Source organism: Gigantopelta aegis, chromosome 5, assembly GCF_016097555.1.
Source record: "Gigantopelta aegis isolate Gae_Host chromosome 5, Gae_host_genome, whole genome shotgun sequence".
Classification (NCBI taxonomy): Eukaryota; Metazoa; Mollusca; class Gastropoda; order Neomphalida; family Peltospiridae; genus Gigantopelta; species Gigantopelta aegis.
Genome location: NC_054703.1, coordinates 11,752,909 through 11,772,573, shown reverse-complemented (window position 1 = coordinate 11,772,573; position 19,665 = coordinate 11,752,909). Strand labels below are relative to the sequence as shown.

Genomic DNA, 19,665 nt, shown 5'->3' with positions numbered 1-19,665 from the left:
ATTATCACTTGTGTATCGTGAGTGATCATTTTTACTCCAACGTACCCTACCAATAGGCCTAATAATATGCATTTTTTTCTTTGGATTTTTTAAGAGAGAAAAATACTATAACCCCATTTTGTTCTATTAATGCAAACTGAAATATATTTAGTTAAATAGTTTAATAAACTATCAAGTCATTTATGTTGTTTTACAAGTCAGGTTGATCAAAGAGAAGAGTCTCGTCGTAAATGACTGCGTTCGTTTATACACTGTGAATACTAGAGTTGGTCGGAGCTGATATCACTTCGCCCAAAGCTAGAATTCCTGATGCACCGGAAACAAAAGAAAATGGCTGCCCCCATTTAGCAGGAATAATAAAGTTTTTTTAACTCTAACATTACGCGTTTTTCAATTGTTAAAGTGTCAGTATGTGTTGGTCATCCGGGTATGCATCTTTTTAAAACATCAGGCTCATATTTGAGTTGACCCTCCCTTTAGTGTCTAACGTTTTTATACCTTCTTATATGTTCGTGTATAAAAAATAAAATGAAGTTTCAGTTACTATAAACTTTTGGACAATGTCACAAAAAAACAACATTCATCTTGTTTGTACCTTCCTATATGCCAGTGTACACAAAATCAAATTAAGTTTCAGCTGCTATACACATAAGGACAAATTTTAACCAAAAATACATTATATATATATATATATATATATATAGTCAAACCTGTCCTAGCAGCCACCTGTATTTAGTGGTCACCTCCAAAACGATTTATAATGTAAATGCACCTGTAATAAGCGGTCACCTGTCTAACACGGCCAGCGGCCACTTAAATCAGATCCCAAATCGCTAAAATACCTGTATTAAGCGGCCACAGTAAAGTTTTACTATTATATAAAAGGGATATTTTAACAACCGCGAAAAGGTGCAGCAAATAACCGATCTTCACACCTTCAGGAATACTAGTACCCATTCAGTCCCAACATTTCTACTGTGTATCAATTAAGGAAGTATGACTATGGAACGCATCTAATTGCCTCTGGGCAGGCTACGCTTGACATTTGTAGATTCACTTACTATGACAATACACTGCATGGAGTAGGAATTAAATAATTAAATGGAAAAAGAAAATAAACTTGTTGCGAACGGTTAATTTAATACATTCCATTTGCATGTCAAATGTTGATTTATAGTCAACTGTGAAGCACACATTAGTAGTACAGATGATAAAACAAGAAACAACAACAAATGTTTTAAAGACTATATATGTGGCAACCTGTACTCAGCAGCCACCTGTCTTAAGTGGCCACTTTTTTCTACTCCCTTATGTGACCGCTTAAGACAGGTTTGACTGTATATATACAGTGGAACCTCGTTAGTCCGGACTCCAGTAGTCCGGAATCCTCACCTTACGGACGGTTTTATCACAAAACGAAACGACCACTCAGTAAAGTTATTCGTTGATCCGGATATTCAGCTTCCGGAAGCGGACGGTCATAATTCTGAACCAAATGTAAAAAGTAAAGGGAAATTGCTTCGTCTGACCGGTCGCCGCTGATTGAACATACAAGTAATCCGCCAATTAACGCTCAAGGAATCGACAGAGATAAAATGGCTGCACGGGGTTTCACACAGCAGTTTATTTAACCATTCACCTTTTTTTTTTTTATTTAGTGTTAGTCGGATAGAGCATAAGTGTTCACAAGTGTTTTTTTTTTTTTTTAAATATAATTTCTTTGATCTATGACCAGACTGGCTGTTTTATTTTATGGGGGGGGGGGGGGGGAGTATTTTATTTTTAAAAGTGGGTAACTCTTGATCATACCCTACGGTACCCCATGACCTCGTTTTGTAACTACCCTCCCAACTTGCCTGTATGATTTATTACTGAATACTGGTCATAATTGTTTTGGTGTCCCAACTCAAGAGTATTGCCAGTCACCCAAAATAAAGACAAAGAAAACGTCTTTATATGTTATTGCTATCAAAACACTGGCTTGCGACTCTTTCATAAGTGGAACAATGCTCATTCAGTTTGATGCCGGTTTTGAGAGTTGTATTTCTGTCCTAGGGGCGGAGGGATGTATCATGTTGGCGTTTATATTATATCAGTAGATATAGCAGAAATGAATTATAATTTCGCCATTTAATATGTTTAAAATATAATCTGTAAACGTAGAAACTTTAAACTAATAATGATTGTATATAAGTGAGAAACAATATGCATTCCTCAACAACGTACCCACTTCGTGGAAATGAACTTGACCACGTGGCCTAGATTTACAATATTAACCGGTACGACAAAACATAACTAATAAAATTGAAAACTTGTTGTCGCTAGTAATCAAACATTTAGTATCAAAAATGCAACATGTCTTAAACAGTATTTCATTTTATTTAATCGCATTTTCTAACTTTTAAGACAAGCACCTGACAGTACACTACTGAATAGTAGACTGGCCTCACGGACATGCAAATAGCACTTATTCACACCACGAGGCGGATCAACAGAACAAAACTGGTTGAAGAATTGTTTGGTTGTAAAAATTCAAACGTGTCGTTTTTATTTTGTTTTTGAATCAAGGGAGGTTACTCATCACGTACATTTCAGTAATCCGGAAATTCGTTAATCCGGACGTTTTTTTTAATAACCATACTGTCCGGACTAACGAGGTTCTACTGTGTGTATATATATATATATAAATATATATATCACACACACACCTACACACTTATATTCTAAACAGCACAACAAAATTTATTTAATATTCCAAACAGCATAAAAATTTAATTAATATCAAGGTTTCTGCCAGAGGGTAAAACGGGTATGCATGGTGCCATACCCAAATCTTTTAGCAAATTTTATTTTTTATGTCAACGTTTTGACAAAATTAATTACTCTTTATCATTACTGTATGATATTGTTAACCCTAAGCCTAAACTTAACCCATTTTCTTTCTGGGGGAGACCCCCCCCCCCCCTCCACCCCACCATACACCGTGTTGACTGTAATTGCATTCAATTCCATATAGCGCCATACCCAAACGTTTCTTTCTGGCAGAAACACTAAATATGTATAATTTTAGCTGTCGAAAATGTTCTAACTCTTAGTCATAAACATGTTAACAATGACAGCCGACTGAGGACCGACCCATTAGAAGAAAATGTCACATAGAACCAACCTTCGTCCAACAGCCGACTTTCAGTGTCGTCCATATCAATTGTTGAGGCCCGAAGCTTGCGATGCCGGGCCGATGTGGTGGCAGATCCTGACATGTTTAAAAACCCTGCTAAGCTGCGTCTCTGCTAAACTGTGTCCGTGTTAAAAGTGTATCACTGCTGGTAGTAATGGTTGAGTCCGTGTTACAAATATGTCCCTGCTTATAGTAATGGTTGAGTCCGTGTTAAAAGTGTATCCCTGCTGGTAGTAATGGTTGAGTCCGTGTTAAAAGTGTATCCCTGCTGGCAGTAATGGTTGAGTTCCTCTTAAAAGTGTATCCCTGCTACTAGTAATGGTTGAGTCCGAGTTAAAAGTGTATCCCTGCTACTAGTAATGGTTGAGTCCGAGTTAAAAGTGTATCCCTGCTACTAGTAATGGTTGAGTCCGTGTTAAAACTTTATCCCTGCTACTAGTAATGGCTCAGTCCATGTTAAAACTTTATCCCTGCTGCTACGAAGTAGTAGTAATGGCTGTATCCGTCTTAAAACCGCATCCTTGCTGCTACCAAGTGCTAATGATGGCTGCTTCCGTATTAAAAGCGTATTCCTGGTGGTAGTAATGGCCGAGTCTGTGTTAAAACCGTATCCCTGCTGCTACAAAGTGCTAGTGATGGCCGTGTCTGTGTTAAAACCGTATCCCTGCTGCTACGAATGAAGGAAATATTTTATTTAACAATGCACTCAACACATTTCATTTACGGTCATATGGCGTCGGACATATGATTAAGGATCACACAGATATTGAGAGAGGAAACCTGCTGTCGCCACTTCATGGGCTAGCTAATCTTTTTGATTAACAGCAAGGGATCTTTTATATGCACCATCCCACAGACAGGATAGCACATACCACGGCCTTTTGATGTACCAGTCATGGTACGCTGGCTAGAACAAGAAATAGCCCAATGGGCCCACCGATGGGGATCGATCCTAAACTGACCGCACATCAAGTGAGCACTTTACCACTGTGCTATATCCCGGCCCCTGTTGAAAACGGGACCGGCCTCGGTGGCGTCGTGGTCAGGCCATAGGTCTACAGGCTGGTAGGTAATGGGTTCGGATCCCAGTTCAGGCATGGGATTTTTAATCCAGATACTGACTCCAAACCCTGAGTGAGTGCTCCGCAAGGCTCAGTGGGTAGGTGTAAACCACTTGCACCGACCAGTGATCCATAACTGGTTCAACAAAGGCCATGGTTTGTGCTATCCTGCCTGTGGGAAGCACAAATAAAAGATTCCAATTGCTGCTAATCGGAAAGAGTAGCCCATGTAGTGGCGACAGCGGGTTTCCCCTCAAAATCTGTGTGGTCCATAACCATATATCTGACGCCATATAACCATAAATAAAAAATGTGTTGAGTGCGTCGTTAAATAAAACATTTTTTTTTTTTTTTTTTTTTTTTAAACAGAGTCTGCCGTCGGCTACTGAACATTCTGTGAAATCTGATACATTTATATGTTAGTGATTTCACTAGACATTTGGCAAGGCATGGTAGCACAAACCAGGGTCTTTGTTGAACCAGTTATGGATCACTGGTTGGTGCAAGTGGTTTACACCTACCCATTGAGCCTTGCGGAGCACTCACTCAGGGTTTGGAGTCGGTATCTGGATTAAAAATCCCATGCCTCGACTGGGATCCGAACCCAGTACCTACCAGCCTGTTGACCGATGGCCTAACCACGACGCCACCGAGGCCCTATATATATATCTATATCTATATCTATATCTATATCTATATACACATATACACACACACATGTACATATATACACACACACACATACATACATACATACATACATACATATATATGTGTGTGTATATATAGATATGGAGTAAATATGCAAACGGATGCAGCTTAGCAAGGCATACATATACATATATATATATATATATATATATACATACACATACATGTGTTGTCCCAGCTGTTACTCTGTATGACCAAATAACTCAATACAAAGACACTACACGTGGCCTACACTGTAGCACATGACAAATGGTCCATGTGATCAAACCAATAACTGTCATCCAGGATATAGAATACCAAAATGGCAGACGCTTTTTCAAAATGAAAACAAAAGGTAAAAATAATATAATTTGTGGAAAGTTGTAACATTAATTAATTTGACAGGTGAAAATTGATATGTTTCAGTTAAGGTCAGCATGACAAAACAGTAGACGTTTTTGAAAATGAAAATAAATAATTAATTTGTGCAAAGGTATATATGTAACATTAATTAATTTGACAGGTAAAATTTTAAATGTTTCAAGGTGTAGTATGACAAAATGGTAGAAGTTTTTGAAAATGAAAATAAATGGTAAACAAAAATAATTAATTTGTGGAAAGTTATATATGTAACATTAATTAATTTCATTGACAGGTACAATTTTAAATGTTTCAGTGTATATAGTATGACAAAATGATAGATGGTTTTTAAAATGAAAACAAAAGGGAAAAAAAATATTAATTTGCAGAAAGTTATATATGTAACATTAATTAATTTAATTGACAGGAATTTTTTAAAAATATTTCACAGTGTAGTATGGCAAAATAGTAGACGATTTTCAAAATAAAAACAAAAGGGCCAAAAAATATTAATTTGTAGAAAGGTATATATGTAACATTAATTAATTTGACAAGTAAAATTTTAAATATTTCACAGTGTAGTATGACAAAATGGTAGATGGTTTTCAAAATGAAAAAAAAAGGGGAAACAGATATTAAAGGGACATTCCTGAGTTTGCTCCATTAATTTTTTTGTAACATGTTTCCGACTAATAAAATATTTCTACGATTAAACTCACATTTAAAATATATGTTCTTGTTTAGACTATCAGTGTCTGTATATTCAATGTGTTTCTGGTTGTCTTAATATTTCTAAGAAGCTCAAACTAGATTTTGTCTTCAAATAATTTTGTACGTATGAAAAAATATATTTTAGGAAATAAAATAAAATTTAACGCAGTACAAATATTAGAACGATCAGATACACGTTTAATATACAGCCACTAATATTTTATGCAGAAAAATATATTTGATATGAAATTACAATCGTTAAAAAGTCTCTGTTAGTCGATAACATCTTTAAAAATGCAGCAAACTCAGGAATGTCCCTTTAATTTGTAGAAAGGTATATATGTAACATTAATTAATTTAATTGAGAGGGAAATTTTTTAATGTTTCACAGTGTACGGTTTTGAAAATGAAAACAAATGATTAATAAAAATAATTAATTTGTGGAAAGTTATATATTGTGGAACATTAATTATTTTGACAGGTAAAATGTAAATGTTTCAAGATGTATAGTATGATAAAATGGTTGGCGATTTTCAACATCAAACGAAAGGTAAACATTTTAATTTCTAGAAAAATGTATGGAACATTGAATATTAATTTATAGGTAAAACTTAAATGTGTCAATTCAAACTAATAGACTCCATCATATGTGGTCATGTGGGATAGAAAAAGTACACCCGAGGTGGTGGAAATTTCGACCCAGGACGAGGCTTGCTGAGTCCCAAGGTCGAAATTTCCACCACCGAGGGTGTACTTTTTCTATCCCACATGACTGCATATGATGGAGGGTTTTTTCCCATCCATTCAATAAATAAACCATTATTTTACACGAACAAACAAAGATGTCTGAAAAAATTACTTATTTGACCGTTTTATCATAAAGAAACTACGTACGCTATCAAATTTGCCGCGTCTGTTTCATGTGTTAAATATTATTTAACAGTACAAATTATCAAGATAGCTTTTATAATGAAGGTTTTAATAACAAAATATTGATCTAAAACTAACCAACTCGCATTAATATGATGTCATATATTACCAACAAAGTAATACTCCCTATGTTAAATTCAATGACATCATAGCCCATGTAAAACAGATTCATTCCACATGGGCTGATGTCATGGAATGGGTCTGTCTTGCATGGCTAGGGATGGGAGAAAAATATATACTTAACAATTACTTATTTTTGTTTAAGAATAACTATTTGTTAGTGTTTATCTGTTAAGTTTTTAATTTTAAGAATTAATAACATTAAAACAGACACAGATATATATATAAAGGGGTAGGTGCTGGGGGTATGCACCGCTCTCTCTCTCTCTCTCCCCCCCCCCCCCCTCCATTACCTCTGAAATTTGAAGTTCCCCGAAAAATGCAGTGTTTAGCAGATGAATACAATGTATATATTTATTCTTTTCGGTGGAGAAGCTTACCATATAAATAATACATGTTAGTATACTGCATGTAGTACCTTCTGAATAAACTGTACATGCCCCTTTTAAATGTTGCACCCCTTTCTAAAAAAAACCTGGCCTTGATGGCGTCGTGGTAGGCCATCGGTCTACAGGTTGGTAGGTACTGGGTTCGGATCCCAGTGGAGGCATGGGATTTTTAATCCAGATACAGATTCCAAACCCTGAGTGAGTGCTCCGCATGGCTCAATGGGTAGGTGTAAACCACTTGCACCCACCAGTGATCCATAACTAGTTCAACAAAGGCCATGGTTTGTGCTATCTTGCCTGTGGGAAGCGTAAATAAAAGATCCCTTGCTGCTAATCAGAAAGAGTAGCCCATGTAGTGGCGACAGCGGGTTTCCTCTCAAAATCTGATGCCATATAACCGTAAATAAAATGTGTTGAGTGCGTCGTTAAATAAAACATTTCTTTCTTTCTTTCCCTCTCTAAACAATTCCTGCATCCAATCCTTATAAAGTTTGATTTTTGAGGGATGGCATTTTCCCCATTTTACCCTCTGGCAAAAACCCTGATACAGACTACAAGCTGGTTGACATGACTACCATTTAATAAAAAAGATATACCCAGTTTTAATAATAGTAACAGAATTCCATATGGTGACAACCTACAGCTTCAACTAGCATTAAAATCACACAAGCATAAGAACGCCACCAGTCCCAACAGTTAACTACCATTTTGTGAGCAATATACCCAGTGATAATAATAGTAATAGAATTCCATATGGTGAAAACCTTCAACTAACACTATAAACCCACACAAGCATAAGCCCGCCACCAGCCCCAACAGTTAACTACCATTTTGTGAGAAATACCCAGTGTTATTAATAGTAACAGAATTCCATATGGTGACAACCTACAGTGGAGCTTCACAGCTAAATTAAAATCACACAACGCTGAAACCACCAGCCCCAACAGGGTCTAACTAACCAGTAACCTGTGAGTAAATCACAGCCATTAAAATCACACAACCCTAAACCAGCCCCAGACCAACAGGGTCTACAACCTACCAGTGGAGCTTCACAGCTAAATTAAAATCACACAACCCTGAAACCACAAGCCCCAGACAAACAGGGTCTATAACCAACCAGTAACCTGTCTGTATTGATCATGCAGCTACATTAAAATCACACAACCCTGAAACCACAAGCCCCAGACAAACAGGGTCTATAACCAACCAGTAACCTGTCTGTATTGATCATGCAGTTACATGTAATGATGTACATGATGTATACTGCATACTGTATAACCTGTATGAGGTAATATGTATATATGTACATACATGTAATATAATGCAATATAATACGATATATATGTAACAGGAACATGCGGTCAGCCTACCTGCCTGAAATACATGTACCTGTAACAGGACAGATAGCTGTTAATTTATACCTTAGTTATCTTTCACAAGCTAGGGGCTCTATCACAGGTCACATTTCATACTTTGTAAATAGGTCATCTCAAAATGATAATAAAGAATAAAAGAAAGGAATGTGTTTATGTATAACACTCCAGCACAATACAGATAAGTCCATACTGCATGCTTTGTAAATAGGTCATCTTAAAATGATAATAATGACAGGAATATGTTTATGTATGACACCCAACACATGACAGATAATAATAATAATAATAATAATAATAATAATAATAATAATAATAATAATAAATTCTTTATTTAGTCAGGGTAACACAGTTAGCAAAAGCTAATCTTCCCCGAGGAAGATTCAATACAGAATTACAAGACATACATTTATGAACAAATAGAAAATACATATATGGCAATAAACATTAATGAACAAATGATATTATTTTAGAAAATATTTCTTGAGCCTATATTTAAAAACAGTAAATACGTCCATACTGCATGCTTTGTAAATAGGTCATCTCTTAGTTATACCTTAGTTATCTCATTTCATACTTCATGCTTGGTAAATAGATCATCTCAAAATGATAATAATAATAATAATGAAGGAATATGTTTATATGTATGACACCCCAGCACATGCAGCGGTTGCAAAAAGAAGTACTAGTAGGCGTTGGAACTGCCAGAGTAGGAGTTGGGTGTTTATCGAGAGCTACAGACACTCAGTAATGGGGGAGGGGGGGGGGGGGGGGGGGGGGCTCTATGGGCTATTTTCAGTTTCATGCTTTTGTAAATTCCGTTTCATTTCCGTTTCAGACTACAATATGTAATTAATATTTGAACTAACACAAGTTGTGACAAATTAAAGGGTCCGAAAATTTACTGGCGTCGACATGCGTCGCTATTTGTCATTAAATCAAAGTAAGCCTACATATGAGTAGTGAACAATCACATCAGGAACAAAGGCTACAATTGTAATAACTACATAAAGCATGATTGTCCAACAATTAAGTGCATTGCTTTATTCAATGGGGCTTAGGGTTCACAAAATGTAAACATTTATTTTATCATCTCTTTGACAGTCTAACGTCGTCTGCAAATTGAAGTATGCTCATGACACAGTGGAAATAATGTAACATTGCTAAACGTTTGCAAACATATTTTGACTGGTGGTTCCCGAAATGGTCATTTGGTTTAAGGTGTAGCGTAAAAATCTGTCTTCCGAGACAAGCGTTAGCGACAAACTGCTGGCTAAGCTTACTCCTGGAAAAAAATACCCTGTCCCATCTGCGCAGACACAACAGACTAAGTAGTAAACCAGCCCCAAGTTCAGCCAGCAAACGTTTCGCTAACGTTCGTGAAGTATTTGATTGGTTCCCAATGTGACCGTTTGGTTTACCGTGAAGCGCATAATCCAGTCTAGTGTTTGTCAATAGTACTGCGCACGGGTTAATCGTCAGTTTTACATCGTGTGGCAATAGTAAAATAGTTTTTTGTTTTTTGTTTTAACTTCGCGGAAAATCGTAATTCTATTTCCAAATGTAAATTCTGTTTCACAATGGGAATTCCGTCCGTTTTCCACGATCGCGGAAAATCTCTGGGTCTATCAGTGAGTGTGCTCATGAATCAAAACAAAATATATTTAAAAAACAACGGCAATTAGCAGTAATGGACTCTGTATTCGTGGGAAACTCAAAGTTTTCCTGAAGAAATTAACCCATAGAAGCCGAGCTATACATTCAGACAAGAACCAAGAAAATATGAACTGGAGTCTGAGCAACTGTGGCGAAAACAGACGTCGGAAATGAGGGTAGTAAACGTCGCATGCGACGCGCAACGCCTTGTTTTGCAACCACCGACATGACAGATAATACTAAACACTGCATGCTTTGTAAATAGGTCATATCTTAGTTATACCTTACCGGCCTCGGTGGCGCAGTGGTTAAGCCATCGGACTACAGGCTGGTAGGTACTGGGTTCGGATCCCAGTCGAGGCATGGGATTTTTTAATCCAAATACCGACTCCAAACCCTAAGTGAGTGTTCCGCAAGGCTCAATGGGTAGGTGTAAACCACTTGCACCAACCAGAGATCCATAACTGGTTCAACAAAGGCCATGGTTTGTGCTATCCTGCCTGTGGGAAGCGCAAATAAAAGATCTCTTGCTGCCTATCATAAAAGAGTAGCCTATGTGGCAACAGCGGGTTTCCTCTACAAAAAACAGTGTGACCAGAATGACCATATGTTTGACGTCCAATAGCCGATGATAAGATAAAAAATCAATGTGCTCTAGTGGCGTCGTTAAATAAAACAAACTTTACTTTTTAGTTATACCTTAGTTATCTCATTTCATACTTCATGCTTTATAAATAGGTTATCTGCAAGTTATAATAATGAGGAAAGAAAGGGATATGTTAATGTATGACACCCCAGCACATGATAGATAATACTCCACAATGCATGCTTTGTAAACCGGCCATCACAAAATAATAATAATGACAGGAATATATTTATTTATTACACACCAGTGTAAGATATTACTCATGCCATAACAATTACTCAATATCTAACTGGTGTAATATTGGCACACGCAGACTGGCGGTGTATTATTATTATTTTTTTATGACATCGGTATTCGAATGACGTCACTTTGCATTTCCCTGCAATAAAAAAAAACTGGGTGCATGATGCATCCTTTTTCCGAATGCTATAAAACATAAAGTGTAAAATTGCTGTTGAAAATGTTTTGTTCAGAGATTATTAACGTATCTAACCGTGTGTGTACAAAATAGTGTAATTTAAAAGTGTACCATTACAAAATGTCATGAATTGAAATTGCAATAGGATAGGCCATTATATTTGGGCCTATCGTGTATACGAAGCCAAAACGATGTTGTCAACCTGCAACTCTTTTTCACTGCCCTATGTATCAAATGTCATCATCACATCTACGTCAATCCCATTCACTCAGCTCAATAGTTCTGGTCCTATCAACAATTCAGTCATTATTGTGAATTTCAAAACCTCTTTAGCTAACAATTAATGCAAGCTTCGTGCCAAAATCTAAACTGTACATTGATGACAGCTCATTGTGACATCGTTTAAGTTTATTAGCGTGATGTAGGTCACTTGCTGATCCAATTCGCTTTATGTTAATTTGTTTAATACACACGTTCATTTTTATAAGCCCAGTGATTGCCTGTTAATATCATTTACATTAATAAAACTGTTCTACAGTCAAAGTATCTATTGTTTGTTCAAAAAAATAAAGATACAAGAGAACACCAAAAGAAAAAACTTGGGTTATCATATTTTTAACAAAATGCTCAAGTAAATTGGTTGTTTTCATTTATTCACCAATTATCTCCCAGGGGACATTTAAACGTCATTTTGTTTTCAAAATCTTCATTGGCGATATTTCTAGTGAACTGAAAATTGACTAGCAACTACTGTTTAATGTTTTAAAATTGTGTAGCGATCTCTCAGATTTGCCTAGCGAATTGTAGTGTCCACGAGTACTCGGGCATGGGTCGAGTCTAGCAAGACTCGAGTCCATCCCCAGGACTCGAGTACCCGTACAAGGTGGAAAATAATGATCAATGGACAATGTAGGACAATAATTTAAACAATAGCTAATCAAAATATAAGTTACACAATAATTATATGATGATGTGCTATAGTTTATCTTTCTAATCTGGCCGTCTGTTTGTCACAATACTGAACGTATCAACCGGTTTGTAAATGCAATACAATGGCATGATTTGGCATCCGTGTTCAGCGCTGGAATTAAGATGCATAATGCTATTTTACTTTATTCCTTAGTCTCATTATCATCTAGTGTAAGTGTCGGGCATGGGCGTCATTTGCAAGGAAAAAGTGGGGGGGATAATTGGGTTCTAACAATATTTCGTGCGACTAATCGCGAGTGCCCTAGTCATTGTGGCTGTCTGAGAACATTATTTAGAGTAAAGTGGGGGGGGGGGGGGAGGACATCAGATATTCTGCCCCCCCCCCCCCAACTGCTAAAAGTGGGGGGGGGGGGGACATGTCAAAAAAGGTTGGGGAACCTGAAATATTAATGTTAATATCAACTATTAAACCGAACATACGTTTTGACCACAGACATCCTAGTAAAGAACGTTCAGGTCTGTTTATCAACACACCGAAACACATTCCATAGTTTGTATGTGCATCACGCAGTTGCCCCGTACATGTGCGTGGTGTGTCATTCTCGATTTTGACAATTTCCAGGAAGGTCGATTAATCACTGTAGAACATTATATCTGTCAATCTTTTTCATTCTGTTGATCATACAGTTGTTATTGTTTTGTTTTTAGTCATTTTTATTGTTTAAATTTGAGATTTACTGATAAAAAAACCCGTCCACATTCAAATTTCACTTCTGATCCCAATTGTCCTTCGAGATCTTTGGTGGTCGTAAAATCTACTGTACTGTAAGTAATACTGAACTACCGGTTGTAATGTTTGCCCAATTAATTCACTATTATCGTATAACCATTCCCCATTTGGCAATTGTAAATTCTTATCAAAGTTTCCCTACTTTTTTTGAAGAGTATATTATAGGTGTTAAAAGAATGTTTGCATAATTTCAACTTGATTATATATAAACAATACAGCACCTGTGACACAGGCTGTGTTAAAACTTCAATACAAGCAACTGGCAATTTTTGTATATACAAGTTTGGATGTATACTGTATTAACTGTGTTTAAGATCCAAAACAATATAACCTTGAACCATGAATTTATTTTTATTAAAGGGACATTCCCGAATTTGCTGCATTGCAAGATGTTTCCGACTAATAAAATATTTCTACAATTAAACTTAAATATTAAATATATTTTCTTATTTAGAATATCAGTGTCTGTATATTCAATGTGTCTCTGGTTGTCTTAATACTTCTAAGAACTAGTAAGAAGCCCAAACTAGATTTTGTCTTCAAATAATTTTGTAGGTACGAAAAAATAATATTTTTGGGAAATAAAAGGAAATTTAACCTAGTACAAATATTAGAACGATCAGAAACACGTTTAATATACAGCCACTAATATTTTATGCAGAAAAATATATTTGATATGTAATTACAATAATTAAACGTTATCTGTTAGTCGATAACATCTTAAAAATTGCAGCAAACTCAGGAATGTCCGTTTAAAAATATAATTACTGAATGATATATTTTAGATTTATATTGTTGATTTCAGTTATACTAGTTCCAGTATTGGATACCTAGCATGTACAGCAAATATGAAAAAAAGAAGAAGTCATTTTATGACCTGTATTTTATGATTCTCAGTTACCCAATTTTAAAAGCCAATTTATGACAATTTAAACAGTTGCATTAAATATTTTTATGCAACAGTGTAAAGGAACCCATCAGCTACAATACCAATCCAAAAGTAAGTTGATATGACAAGAACTTAAATCAATATAAACAATTTTATGAACATGTTGTTAAAATGTCCCTCCGTTACCGCTTGATCTTGTAAGTAAATTTAGCAATGCACATGTACTTGGATATATAGTGTTCAGTTGACCCAAAACAAAATATCAAGGAACCACTGATATTAAACTAAACTTTTACTGTCTATTTATTGGTATATAAACCAAGTTGAACTCATTTAATGGGTCATAAAATGCAATGCCACAAAATGTGTCCCTCCGTTATTTTTTCAATGTGTCCCTCTGTTACCATGAATTTATTTTTATTAAAAATATAATTAAAGAGTGATGTATTTATATTATTGTTTTATAGATATGTTAGCTTGATTTCTGTTATACTAGTTCCAAAATTGTATACCTAGCACAGCAGATACAAAAAACCCCGGCAAGTCGTTTTATGCGATGTGCATTTTACGTCCCTCCATTACCTTAAATTAAAATCCCATTTACGACATTTAAAATAGAGTTGCATTAAATATTTTTATGCAGCAGTGTAAAGGAACATATCACCTACAAAACCAATCGAAAAGTAAGTTGTTATGACAAAATCGTAATTCAGTATGAACAATTTTATTTGTAAAAGTAGTTAAAATGTCCCTCCATTACTGCTTGATCTTGCCCATCTGTTTCTTGAAAAAACTACCTGTGATTTTTGGTAATTTCAGAAGGTGAATGTTTATTTTTCTGGATAGGTCTAAAAATGGACTGCTTTTCTCAGGCCCTGGAGTGCTCTCTCATAGGGCCACAGACCACAATTAATTACACTATGTTTCTATATAGCATTATAGTAGCTATAACATTTTGCCACTAGCTATAATAGTTGCCACTTCAAAACCGTCTGCCATGAAATAATCAGTCAAAAAGCAGACTACGTGCTCGGACAAATTTCTGGATTTTCGACAACCAAATGGGAAGATAACTGTGATCTGTGGCCATAGGTGTAGGAAGCTGAATGACTATTTTGATTTGTTTTTACCATGACAGTTCAAATGAATGCCGCTCATAATTGTCAGTGTTATCAGAACACTGCTTTAACACAACCAGATATACCCTAACACATATTTTTTTATCTATTTATTGGGTGGGGGAAAACTCGTGCCTACACTTCTCTACAACTAGATTACTGAGTAAAACCTTTTGAGAAAAACCTGTAACAGCAAACTAAGACGGTGCTCTGATTTGTGGGTGGGATGATAAAATTTTTCAAGAGGTCAATCGGTGTTTATTTCTTCTTTTTGTTTTCTTATGCCATTTACAAAGTACCTGTATTTTACAAAAATGGAAATGACACATTTCTATAGATAGTGTGAGTTATTTGTTTTGTTTTCACTACCAAATGTATTCCAAAATTAAAATTATGCGAAGGTGAACTGTGGTGTGAGACCGTAAGAAACCGGGATCCGTTTCGATCCTTTACGCTTTATATACAAGCTACCCGTGATTTGTTGACAGATTGGCATCTAAATCTTACCTGGAAGGAAAGACACTTCTTCTATTTCGTTGTCCGACATTTTGCGCATCAGACTCGACTTTAAAGCAACACAAGCGACCCAGTAATAAATTTAATAAGGATGTGCCAGCATCTTGGTTGCATCGCATCTAATAAAAGACTTCCGGGTTATAACAGAGACGCAGCACTTCTGATTGGTTTGACTAATGAGCGTCAAAATAACTATATGTTTGATATCAAATAGACGTAGTTTAGAAGATGCTTTGGTGTCGTTAAACAAATATTCATTTTATTTGCTTCGAACTAACAATGATAATAGAACATATATTTATTTTTAATTATTATTATTTTAATATTATTATTTTTAATTTAATTTAATTTTTATTATTTTAATTTTTATTTATTTAATTTTTATATTATTATTATTATTATTTGTGTGTGTGTGTGTGTGTGTGTGTGTGTGTGTGTGTGTGTGTGTGTATGTGGTGTGGTGGTGGTGGTGTTTTTAAAAGTGAAGTTTCAGTGCCAGCTGTAAAAAAAATTCTAGGGAGGGATGCAACGTTCAAAAAGAGCATATACCGTATTTAAAAGTACACAAACATTGTATTATTTATACAGTAATCTCCCACAAAAATATCAAGCTGACCAAGATATTAAACAGGGGTGGTACGTAGCCTGGTGGTATAGCGCTCGCTTGGTGCGCAATCGGTCTAGGATCTGTCCGCCACTTATCCTTCTGTAAAAAGAGGGATTTGTTTTGGTGGGGATTCTTAAAACCCCCATCTACTTTCGTTTTCTCAAACTTCCATTTATCTTTCAATTTATCTCCCCTGCGCGTGCTGTAACCTCACCGTGGTGCAGGGGTGTAACATTCTCTTTGAGAATGGCCAATACAGCACAAATCCCTTGTTTTTTTCGAGATACAATTGAAATTTTGAGTAAAAGTCAGTATCTATTTGTGATATTTGTATTTTTGCACAGTTCTTTACACTGTGTTTTTATTTAAATCTTGAATTTTTATATTGATGTTGATCATCACTTTATTTGTTTGCATTACCATAGTTTGACACCCAGTAGCCGATGTATTTTTCATGCTGGGGTGTCGTTAAACATTCATTCATTCATTCATTCATTCAATTTATCTATCACTATTCACACTCCAAGTTCTATTTTCACTTGCATTCTCCATTCTCTCGTCACCTATATAATCTGAAATACAAATGACATTAATATACAGACATACAATACATGAAAGAAAACATCATTAGTATCATAGCTTAACCACTGCACCACAGAGGCAATGAAGGAAATGATTCAAAACTTTTAGTCAAACGAATTATCACATGTTGTACAAATTATTTTCTCTAATTTAGTATATAACTACATATTAATAGGCAGGATAACAAATACCACGGCCTTTGATATACTAGTCGTGGTGCACTGAATGGAACGAGAAATAGCCCAATGGGCCCACCGACGGGGATTGACCCTAGACCGATAGCGCATCAAGCGTGCGCTTTACCACTGGACTACATCCCGTCCCCTTTTCAAGGGAGTAGCTTTTAGATGGATATCACCCCATAAACATCGTGAAGCGAGAACAAATTCTTGTACACTATTTTGGTGTAGGCTTAACAAAATGTATTATAGCAGAGGCGGATCTAAGTGGGGGCAGGGGCCCGGGCCCCCTAAATTTTGCGACAGTTATAACTTTATTATATATTAATTTTCATTTTTTATATGATCCCCTTCCAAACCTCCCCCAAAGTTCCCTTGGCATTCCGCCTCATGGCATTGCCCCCCCCCCCCCCGCCAATGGATTTTTTGGATCCGCCATTGTATAGCTTTGTAGTCAATGAACATAGCCATGTTTATATTGAACCCCTCAACAAAACTAATATATGATATGCACAAACTGTTTTAATAATTAGGTTACAAGAGGTCAAAAGGTCGTGACATTTTGGTGATTTTAAAAATCTGACACCTTGGCGTTTATGGAAGAAGTTTGTTTATTTTGCTTAACGACACCACTAGAGCACAATATTTATTAATCATCGGCTATTAAATGTCAAACATTTGGTAATCTTGACTTGGTAGTCTTGGAGAAGAAACCCACAAAAAAAAATAATTCATTAGTAGCAAGGGAACTTTTATATACATCATCCCACAGGCCGGGTATCACATGCCACGGTCTTTGATATACCAGTCGTGGTGCACTGGCTGGAACGAGAAATAGCCCAATGGATCCACCGACGGGGATCGATCCCACACCGACCACGCACCAAGCGAGCACTTTACCACTGGGCTACGTCCCAACCCTACTGCTTAATTTCATTTCAGCTTATTTTCGTGCTTATATGGAATTAAGGTCCAAACACGCTGCCCTGGGCACACACCTAATCTATCTGGGCTGTCTGTCTAGGACAGTAAGTTAGTTGTTAGTTGGTTAGTAGTTAGTGAGAGAGAAGAGGGTGTAGTAGCCTTACACCTACCCAGTGAGCCCTTAAGAACTCGCTCTGGGTTGGAACCGGTACCGGGCTGCGAACCCTGTACCTACCAGCCTGTAGTCTGTTTTATGTATGTCGGACGCATTTCAACTTAACTGCCCAGAATGTGAATGACAAACATCATGGGAGTCATTAAAAGGGTCATTGTAAAATCGTTTTGAAAACAACATCCCCGTGCCTTTACAACAAACGACAGAAAAAAAACTAACATAAAAGTGGGGAAAACCCGTTATATAAATACTTTGCAGACAGCGGGTTTCCTCTCTCAATATCTGTGTGGTCCTTAACTATATGTCCAACGCAATATAACCGTAAATAAAATGTGCTGAGTGCGCCGTTAAATAAAAAGTTTAAAATGTCCAAGATAGGCCAGCGTTATGGTGGCCTCTTGGTTTTATATGTTGAAGAGAAATGTTTCATATATTTCATTAGCTTCGCCTACGCAGAACCGTTAAAACGTTGTTTTTTTTAGCTCCACGTGAATGCCATTTTCGTTTTCGTCTTCCCCAAATGAAAACCCATCAAAGATGTTAAAGGTTTTTTTCACTTACACATGCCAAAAACACACAAGTGCGATATGTTAGACTTTCAAAGAAAGAAAGAAATGTTTTATTTAACGACGCACTCAACACATTTTATTTACGGTTATATGGTGTCAGACATATGGTTAAGGACCACACAAATATTGAGAGAGGAAACCCGCTGTCGCCACTTCATGGGCTACTCTTTTCGATTAGCAGCAAGGGATCTTTTATATGCACCATCCCATAGACAGGATAGCACATACCACGGCCTTTGATGTACCAGTCGTGGTGCACTGGCTGGACCCACCGACGGGGATCGATCCCACACCGACCGTGCATCGAGCGAGCGCTCGCCCCGTTAGATTTTCAATCTCTATAACCTTTTATTTATTTATTTATTTATTTATTTATATCCCACTGCCCCCTTTCCCTTCTCTCCTTTTGAATTACATATCATTCATTCCCGATCTGGCAATTTCTTGTCTGTTGTGGCTTCCCCATCATCTTTTAGCTATGGACTTAGTCTGACCACTTCGGGGAGTGTTCAGTAGTTACGTCTGGCATTGTTAAGAGGTACTTGTAATCACCTACGATACACCCCTACTACCGGTGGTCGTTAGTTAGTGCCATGGGTCAGACCAGCTTTATTAGCGGCAAAGGACGAGGATGCCAGGTGGGTGCATGGAAATACACAGAGACTACATCTGTGGAGGAAGGTGAGACAGATAGGTGATGGTGTGGACAGCTCGGAAGACGGAATCGGAGGAAATGAAAAAAAGGGTCGAAACCGATTAAAATCGTAGGAGAAATTGGAAAGTTTATATATATATATATATATATATATATATATATATATATATATATATATAATATATCATCTCGATAATGA

At 36.4% G+C, this 19,665-nt stretch overlaps 1 protein-coding gene across 2 annotated transcripts in view; it reads right to left on the bottom strand.

Moving 5' to 3' along the window:
• LOC121373394 (endoplasmic reticulum aminopeptidase 1-like) overlaps window positions 1-3,828 on the bottom strand; it is an 81,756-nt gene extending 77,928 nt beyond the window's left edge. For both annotated transcript variants that reach the window (XM_041500035.1, XM_041500034.1), the window contains exon 1: window positions 3,167-3,828. In XM_041500035.1, coding sequence (XP_041355969.1) covers window positions 3,167-3,260 — 94 coding nt within the window. In that variant the 5' untranslated portion in view covers window positions 3,261-3,828. The remainder of the gene's footprint in view (window positions 1-3,166) is intronic.
• Between the last annotated feature and the right edge of the window lie 15,837 nt (window positions 3,829-19,665).